We start from the raw sequence: 9,105 nt of genomic DNA on the forward strand, positions 1-9,105 counted from the left end.
CTACAGTCCATGCCGCCCAAACTTCATACAAGGGTACTGATTGCAACCAGTAGACTAACCAGCTTTTACTTCGGCAGGAGCAATCGTCATACTATAAGTCACCTCAGTCGCTCGAATCCAAACGAGTCTACCGGTTGGTTACCGTCTTATACAAATTCAAATTATAATACATATTTAGTATGAAATCAATACGATTAATTAAATTTAGGGTGGTTTCCAAATAGTTCCCTCCTTTCTATAATTGTACACATACACCTCTATAAATGGAAGACAAAATACGAATAAAGGGACCCCACTCCCTGTTTTTCCACCGGGAATTCCTCAATTATTCTATATTTTCTCCCTTCCTCCTCTCGACTCTAACTCTCCAAGCGTGTGGTCACAAATGATAATTTAAGACTCAACAGAGTTGTTTTTAATAATAACAATTTTCAATAATACATAACCAAAAAAGTTTCTTGATAAGAATCAATTAGCTTATATCATTTATCTTCCCCTCGTGACACAGATATATATGAATATACTTTGAAATAAATTTTTACCACTTTGAAGTGCGGCGCATGATGAAAAAGAAAGAGAAAAAATTTTGCTAACTGCTAAGCTATTTTGTCCCAGGAGTAATTTGCGTTTAGCCATCCAAGTAATCGCATCTTGCACTAATCATACCAACTTAACAAAAACGAGACTAAAGTTGCAGCCACACAAAGCTACTTTCAATAATTCAAAATCCACAACGGTAACAGAACTTTAGCGACACTTGGAAAGTAGATATTACGTCAATATAACAATTTGCACTATACATTAATTTCAGTGGTGCCTATAATATAACAAAATTGATGAGGACAATAATGCAAAATTTAGTATCATTATCTCGCATAAAATAACGTCAAATAAAATGAATAATCATAGAGATGCTTACAGATTTCAGCCAGGGATGCCTCCCTCAGGCAGGTCCCAATTATCATCCATGTCATCAATGGCCTTCTTGTTAGGAATATTTTCTTCTTGTGATGCTGAGCTGAATCTTTGGCCCGAATACTTTCTGGGGAATATGATAGATATTGAAGGATCAAGTTATAAGAAATCAAAAGATTGAGGTAAGTAGAGGGATAATTTTTAGACATAATATTGAATTTTCAAAGCAGTTGTGAAAATAATTATTAAAACAAGTCTATTTGTCTCGTATTACGAAGGGTGACCTTAAATATGATGCATAAAAATACTTCATACTTGCAATAAGTTTTATTTAGGTTTTTCTAATTGCATGGCATATCTACCTCCAGACCACGTTAAGAAATTTGAAAACTCATGGTTCTCTAGAATTCCTGAAAACTAGTGCTAACGTTGTCAATTGGGGTTTGAATTCATGTTGTTATTTATATTTGTATTAATCTCAAGTGAAGTTCATAATATTAAAATTATCAAAAGTAAATCTTAAATTAACTCCTATCTTTAGTTGGCCAAATATCAGACCTCCTTTCACCCCGTTTTTTTTTTTTTTTTTTTTTTTTTTTTTTTGCTGGGCCTTTTAATTGCCTCATTGCCAAAATATATATATTAACATCCCTTTGGGAGGCGCAACCTCTTCTAAAAATTTTATAGCAAATATTTATGTTGATAATTGGATCTTATTTAGGGTCCTATTGGTAAAAAGAGAATATAGAAGAAACCACCTGTACTCGACTATCTGTACTCGGGCCTCTACACTCTGCCACATGTAGTCATCCAGAAAAACAACACTCATAAGAGTGATTTCTAAGAGCAACTCATTCATAAAACTCATCCATGATCAAACAGACCGGCTAAACAATGAATATAACAATTGGAAGTACAGAGCATAAGATTGAGAGCGCAGAAAATGGCATTGACGAAAGAAATGACACTAGAGATAATATAATTTATACACCTGTGATAGTAAAGGATAGATCCTCACAATCAAAAATCACAAAAAATTCATATGTAATTATAATTTACACATATTGGGAAATTTACGCTTATATAAGAAAGGGAAGGGGAAGATAATCTAAGAGGAGGCTTTTTCTTCCGCCGTGGGACAACTATTAAATGAGTTAATACAACCCTTTCTTTATTCTCTCTCTCTCCCCCCACTTTCTCTCTCTTTTGTCACTCCTTATGTTCTATTCTTTGTGTGTGGTTCACGGACAAAAAAAGATTAAACACCCTAAAAAAGTATGGTGAATGTAGAATTATGCTATAAACAAGAGAGAAACCACAAATGAGCAAAACAAAGTGAAAGATAAGTAACTAGAAACATGGAGAACTTGTCTGGGAGAATAGCTAAACTCATCCATTCGGCCACCTGTACTAGCCACTCGGTTACTGCACCCGATCACCTACATTTGACCACTTGCACTAATCTAAAAAAATAGCTCACCCAAGAAAGTTCTTTTGGAAATATATTTAGGGAAACATTTTTGTCTGAGAGAAGATGAGTTACGATGGAGTGGAGCTAAACAACAAGAAAACCTCTGACAACAAGAAAAATCCGTCAGAGCCTTCTTTTTTATTTTTTATTTATTTTAGTGCATCTATGTTTTTTGTTAACTCCTTCAATGTTTATATAATGAGTAATGCAAGCATTAATTGTTATATAAAAATAGATCTCCAATAACACTCGGCAAGCATGCCCCTCACAACCAAGCTTCTAAAAGAGAAAGAAAAATAGTCTAAACATTTGAATACTAATTGGCTCAATAACTGAATGTAACGAACGACTTCAGAGAATCAAGACATAATTTCGTCAAATAAAGAATGAAATCAATCAACATAAAGATTGAAGACCACAAAATCTCAGCATAAATAAAGTTGAAAAGTATGACGACTCCTTATAGGAGAGCTACGACCCCCAAATGAAAGATAGTCCAAATTTAACCAAATTGATTGAATTTCTTTATAACTGGGTCTTATTATAAGAAAATAATCAATCTAGTGGCACAAAATGTGGAAACTCATTTTAATGGTAGCACTTGAAAGATTCTCTCTCTATAAGATCATCGTGTCAATTGTAATAAAGATTAGCTAACAATCTATAAGAATAATTCTTGAATATAAGCTGAAATTCCACAGGACGGAATCCTGTAGTTATAGCCAAAGTTTCCCAACAATATTCTATATAGAAAAGATAAGATTCCCTAGTCAAACGAATAGTCAACATATAAAGAAATACACCACGCATTTTACTTGAATAGTTTTGGCCATATTTGAAAAAAAATGTTACTCCTAATGAATTTATTCTTTAGACTAGAGAAGCATACGTTCGTCATACAGAGATGAGCAATGTATCATTTCATGTTTATCAATCTTTTATTCTTTTTACAGTTGTATTTTAAAAATATAAGAGAATCAATGAACTAAATATGTATGACCAAAATCCCCTGAATCAGGAACCTGTATATGGACACCTGCACTTGGCCACCTGCAAGCATAAAAAAAATTGCACTCACAAGAGTGATTTCACAGAATAATCTTCCTAGAATAACTCTTCCAAAGACCTTACCCATGGCCAAACAGACAGACCAAACATCAGATGTGACAGCCAAAAGTACATAGCAGAAGACTGAGAACAACAAAAGATAGTATTAACAGAAGAAAAGCCACAAGAGAAAATATGATATATATACTTGAGGCAATAAGGGACAAATCCATGCAGTCAGAAATCCCAAAAAAACCTATATATAATTATAGCTTACGCATTATAGTGAGAAATTACCCTTATATAAGAAGGGAAAGATAATGTAAGAGGAGGTAAGGGACAAATCCATGCAGTCAGAAATCCCAAAAAACCCTATATATAATTATAGCTTACACATTATAGTGAGAAATTACCCTTAGATAAGAAGGGAAAGATAATGTAAGAGGAGGTCTCTTCCTCTCCCGTGAAACAGTTATTAGATGAGTTAATCTAATCATTTTCTTACTCTCTCTTTCTACCCTTTTCTCCTACTTTTCTTTCTCCTTACACTTTGTTCCTTTAGTGTGATTCATAAACAAAAAATAATTCAACAATATCATATTGACTATTGTTTCGAAAAATTAGTGGCTTGCTAAAAAATTTGGGAAAATATTGAAAAATAATTGTTTTCTACCAAATGATGACAAATGAGTCATTTGAAGGCTGATCAGATGGAGTAAGTGTCACAAAGCTAGAATTTTGTTTTCCTTTTTTCTTCTTTTTTTTACTTATAAAAAATGAAAAGGTAAACATCAAAAGTTTAAAAGCCTGTGATTAAGGAGAAACACTTTAGCTTAAGTTAAGTTTGTTTTATCACCTCCTTTCTAAATTTGTCATACTATTAAGTCGAATGATTCTCAATAATATTAAGCTAATTTGACATGCCAAGTGTAAAGAGAAATCAAATTAGAGGCGTGTTCAAAATAAGCCAAGTTGAGTAATTTCAATATACACCTAGTGTTGACTTTATAATAAGCGAAGCAAAAATGATCCTATACTCAGTCAAGTATAAAATATTTAATTTGACACCGTTGAACATGCAATGTACTTGAAAGCTTGCCAAATGAAAATATATTCAAAAATCTGATAAATCCCCTAGAACCTCTTATCTTTATCCCTCTAACTATTTGAGCAAATGCAAATTTCCAATGTTTAGGTGCTCAAATACTAAAAAAAAATCTCATTCAATTGTTACTTGGTCTTCTCTCATGCGCTTCTTGTCATGAGTCGTCGGCTTGGAAAGGTCTTGCCTTTCATCATAACTAATTCTTCATAAAGGTAGCCAGCTAAGCTTACATGGTAGAATAAACCCACAAGCTACTCAATGTGAAACTTGATCACAAATAGAAGAGCTACTCAAAGTAAAACTTGATCACAAATGGAAGAGTCGGATAAAGGGTTAAAAATTTTTCAAATGCATGAAAGGAATCAAGACTCGATAATTAAGGTATATTGAGTGAGTAAAAAAGATTTGTAAGAGAAATTTCATATTTAAATATGCGAAACAAAAAATAATAAATACACTATTTTTAGAGAAAATTTTTATCATGTAAAAAGATTATATACACCTTTTCCTTTGGTAAAGACTCGAGGTGATTTTGCTAAACATAGCTTGTTTGTTTATGTGGGACCCTTGCTCTTTCATAAAGATTATTCTCCCTACATCAAGACTTGTACCTGAGCTAAGATCACCAATATCCCTAAACTTTAAGTTAGTCGATCCATTTTACAAATGCTTGAGTGCTCTTCTTTTAGTTTTCAATCTTTTTATTATTATTATCAATGTTTGCTCGAGCCTAAGGTTGACCTGCCCCAAACTTGTGCAAGTAAGCCTATATCAAATTTCTACTCTGCATTTGTTATGCTCTTTTGATGGATTCTATTGGACTCGCCAAAAAGGAGCAAGTTCCTCGAGCGTGATTTCAATAACAAGGCTACTTTCTTGAATATGGATAAGAAGAGACGATTTTCCCCAATTTTGAGGATCGGACTTTGCCATTCCCTTGCATCGAACATTTGCCAGATTTGTCGAATTCTTTTAACTTGTCATTAATGAAATAGTACCTCATTTATTTTTTTATAAAAATGTATTACAAAATAAAATTAAAAGAAAAAGAATAGAGTATGATGATTCTCCTTTTCCATGAATAGAAAATATTCAAGTCATTTTTATTCTAAATCCTCGATACTTTCCTTCTCGTGTCTATTTGTAGCTAATAAAACCTGGAGCAGACTTGTGACTTAGAGATATAAGGTCCTTGACATGTTAAGCCTAAATTATTAGGGACTAGTTGTCAAACTGTCACATCTATCTTTCTCAACGCTAGATCTTCAAGGAGGAAGACCTTCTCCTAGACACTTTGTGTTTTAAAATATTGCTATTTCTTGATTTCCTTGTCTAGTTGATTCTTGGGCTTGAAGCTTCTCCAGTAAATATAAAGCCAATAAAATGGATGAAGACATTTCAACCCATCTTTCTTGACATTTTTGAAATGATGTTAAATATAAATTTGTCTATGGCAATACTTTACCAGAGCCGCAAGATCTCGACAGAACCCTAAGCAAAGAGAGAAGGATAAATAAAAAAGGGTAGAGAAAGAGAGACTATAAGATACTACATATTAAGAGATGGATTTTATTTCTTTACACCAGAAAATTCAAAGTACTATATTTGTCATCCCCTAATGTGTCCCTTTAACCATGTATTTAAAAAAAAGTTTGGCACTACATAAGATACTACATATTAATATAATAGATATATGATATATTTATTATAAGCATATGAGCAAGGTGAGCAAATTTCTAATAAATATATGTGACTTGATTTACTATGTTTTTAACGGAAATTGTGACTGAAGTAAAGAAACCATTACCTTCAAAAAAGTTAGTTTTTTTAACTCCCCACTCCACTGCCCCTCACAAATTAGTACTTTTCAGGCGAGCAAACGGCCTCTAAACTGAACGGGTGCTTTTCAAACCTAAGCCTCCAAATTGGGTGAATTCCCTCGTAACTTGAGCCCTCTGAATATAGTAAGTGCATTATGAACTTGAGCCCTCTAAATAGAACAAGTACCCTCTTAGCTTTAGCTCTATGAATTCGGCGAGTGCCTTGAAGAGCCTCATACTCTAGTTCCTAATGAATTCATTTGGTTAGTTCGCCTTTACCCTCAAAATACATATTTGGGCATACCAGATCATTATCTTCAATTTGTTATCCTCCAATACTTTGAGACCACATGTCTGGAAAGAGGAGGATTCACTCTAGCTTATCAAGGTTGCATGTGTATCACTTGCAAATAAATCTTTTGAAGTTTGCTCAAGACTGACGATCATAGCATCATAACAACCCCTTTCCATCGTTACATCATATCCAAACATTCAGCTCCAATCATTCAACTATCCTAAGAGAATATGATGAATGAACTTGACTATTGAGCCATTTATATGATACCACAAATCTTCAAAATAAATACGTGAGTAGCATATTCAGCCCATCTTTTCAAGACATCATAATTAGCATGAGAAAAGGCCGACATGTCAACCTTAGATTAAGTAGACTGTAGTTGCCTATGAGTCCACTACTTCGTATGCAGCGCGCGTCGACCCAATAGTTTGTTGCTTTTGCTCTAACCACAAGATCTTAGGTTCAAGATCTAATGTATTCACTCAAAGTCCCCTAAATAAAATATATCAACCACTTGATCCTTTTGGGTAGTACCCACCAATAGTTGGCTACCTTTATTGAGTATGCCAAAAGTTTGCCTAGGAAGAATGTTCAAACTCATCATGACTAAGAAGACTCCTTGTTCCTGCAGCTCCAAGGATTTCTATAAGAGCTCCAATGACGACTCAGTTAGGGTTTTTGATGCCATAGAAACCCTTATCAACTCTAATTTGGTGTTGTCTAACAATATATGAGATTTAAGTTATTAATATTTAGTAAATCTCGTAAATCCAAATTTACTAAACTTTGAATGGGTTAAATCTGAAAAACTGTCTGACAACAAATTTACTAAATCTTATCACCATTTTCAATCCTAGCCCGTGGAGTTAAATCCACCGGTTCCTGGGATTTACAGTTGAAATCCCTGGAATTTGAATTTACGTCATCAGGAATTTATTTTGTCCAGAATAACTGTCTGGCAGAATTCCACTTAAATCCTGTATAAATCTGCCTTTAAATTTGTTGCTAGACAGCGAGTACAGAAACATCAAGAGCCAGAGTGCTTCAAGTGTAAGCTAACCTACATTAAAGTGTTGTCTGACAACAAATGAGATTTAAATTACTAGGATTTAGTAAATTCTGTAAATCCGGATTAAGTAAATCCTGAATGGGTTAAATCTCAAAAGCTGTTTGGCAACAAATTTAATAAATCCTGTAAATCCAGTAAAACTATCTATCAATTTATGCTCTATTCGATTCTTCACGCCTTAAATATGCAGCTCGGAAACTTAAATCCACCGATTTGCAGAATTTACTAAATCCAGGATTTACAAACGAAATCCGTGAAATCCGGATTTATTGCATCCCTGTATTTATTTTGTCCAAAATGAACGTGTGGCAAGATTTGTCTAACAACCCGCATAAATCCTTGCTTAAATGCGTTGCCAGAATCACTCAACAGTTTCCGACCAAAACTACTCTCCAAACACCTTACTCTATCAGCAAGCAAGACACATGGTATGAAATGGGAGAGAAGAGTTTCGGCGACTCACCTCCTCCGATTTCGGCGCCCAGCTTCCCGCGCCTTCCTTTTCTTCTCCTCCTGAGCATTCTCAAAGAACCTTCTCCGCTTGCATTCGGGTATGATGCCAGCTTTACTCACTTCCCGCCTAAATCGCCGTAGCAGCGCCTCCTCTGGCTCGTTCTCCTCAACAAAAATCTGGACGTTGTAGCCCGAGTCAAAGAACAAAACGTTTGCGTAGCTTAGAGCTGGGTTCATCACTTCCGCTAAGGGATCGATAGGGCCGCCGGCTGCCGATCGCAGGGATCCCGGAGGAGATGGGGCCCCCCGCCTGCCGATCGCAGGGATCCCGGAGTAGATGCTCCGGTGGAGTGAGTGGTAAAGTTGCGGCGGGATAGGACTGAGGGGTTGAAGGAACGAGCAGAATGTGAAGAGGGGAAGGTAGGATGCGTTGTGAAGGGTGCTCGAAGTAGATTACATGGAACCGCCATTGGAGGTAGACGGAGGTGGAGAAGGGGGAGGACAAGGAGAAACTTATCCCTTCCAGAAAATTGCTTGGAATTACAAAAGGGTATGGGAGTGCCGCACCCACCTGCTGAAATTATAAAATTTGACTTCAATATTAATGCAGAAAATCTTACCTTGTGATTTTTATTGTTGGCACTCAAATCCTTCATATCTACACATCTCACATCTAAAATTTAATATTTACAAAAAATAATCACAAATATATATATTTAACTGCTAAAAAAATAATAATTTGTTAAGTGATGAGAAACTGCCAAGAAATCTTCTTAATTCTCCAATTCAACTACTCTCGACTTCGCTAGATAGGTAGTGATCATTGCAAACCCTTCATGCCCTATCCCAAAATCATCTCTCTTGTTCAAGTCAAGAAGAAGGGATGGGTTTGCTCCTCATTCGTGACTGCTGCAGGCGGTCACTGGG

The 9,105-nt window shown here is 35.1% G+C and overlaps 1 protein-coding gene across 2 annotated transcripts; it reads right to left on the reverse strand.

The window, feature by feature from the left end:
- Positions 1–919: 919 nt before the first annotated feature.
- LOC110026266 lies at positions 920–8,771 on the reverse strand. Of its 2 annotated transcripts, none has more exons than XM_020727143.1 (3): positions 8,513–8,771; positions 8,189–8,471; positions 920–1,042 (listed from the first exon to the last, which is right to left on the reverse strand). In XM_020727143.1, the coding sequence occupies exons 1-3, from the start codon at positions 8,646–8,648 to the stop codon at positions 925–927; spliced, it is 537 nt and encodes a 178-aa protein (XP_020582802.1). In that variant the 5' UTR covers positions 8,649–8,771; the 3' UTR covers positions 920–924. The 2 variants fall into 2 exon arrangements, with proteins under 2 accessions (XP_020582802.1, XP_020582803.1); XM_020727144.1 differs by having other exon boundaries at positions 8,189–8,447; positions 8,489–8,771.
- Between the last annotated feature and the right edge of the window lie 334 nt (positions 8,772–9,105).

The sequence above is a fragment of the Phalaenopsis equestris genome, unplaced genomic scaffold, assembly GCF_001263595.1.
Source record: "Phalaenopsis equestris unplaced genomic scaffold, ASM126359v1 Scaffold000359, whole genome shotgun sequence".
NCBI lineage: Eukaryota > Viridiplantae > Streptophyta > Magnoliopsida > Asparagales > Orchidaceae > Phalaenopsis > Phalaenopsis equestris.

Bases quoted from the DNA above. Each gene is read 5' to 3' on its own strand.
- LOC110026266 (XM_020727143.1), bottom strand. From the start codon at position 8,648: ATGGCGGTTCCATGTAATCTACTTCGAGCACCCTTCACAACGCATCCT. The intron at 8,472-8,512 runs CTCCGGGATCCC...GGGCCCCATCTC, and splicing joins TCACTCCACCGGAGCATCTA to CTCCGGGATCCCTGCGATCG. The intron at 1,043-8,188 runs GTGAGTCGCCGA...CATATTCCCCAG, and splicing joins GGGCGCCGAAATCGGAGGAG to AAAGTATTCGGGCCAAAGAT.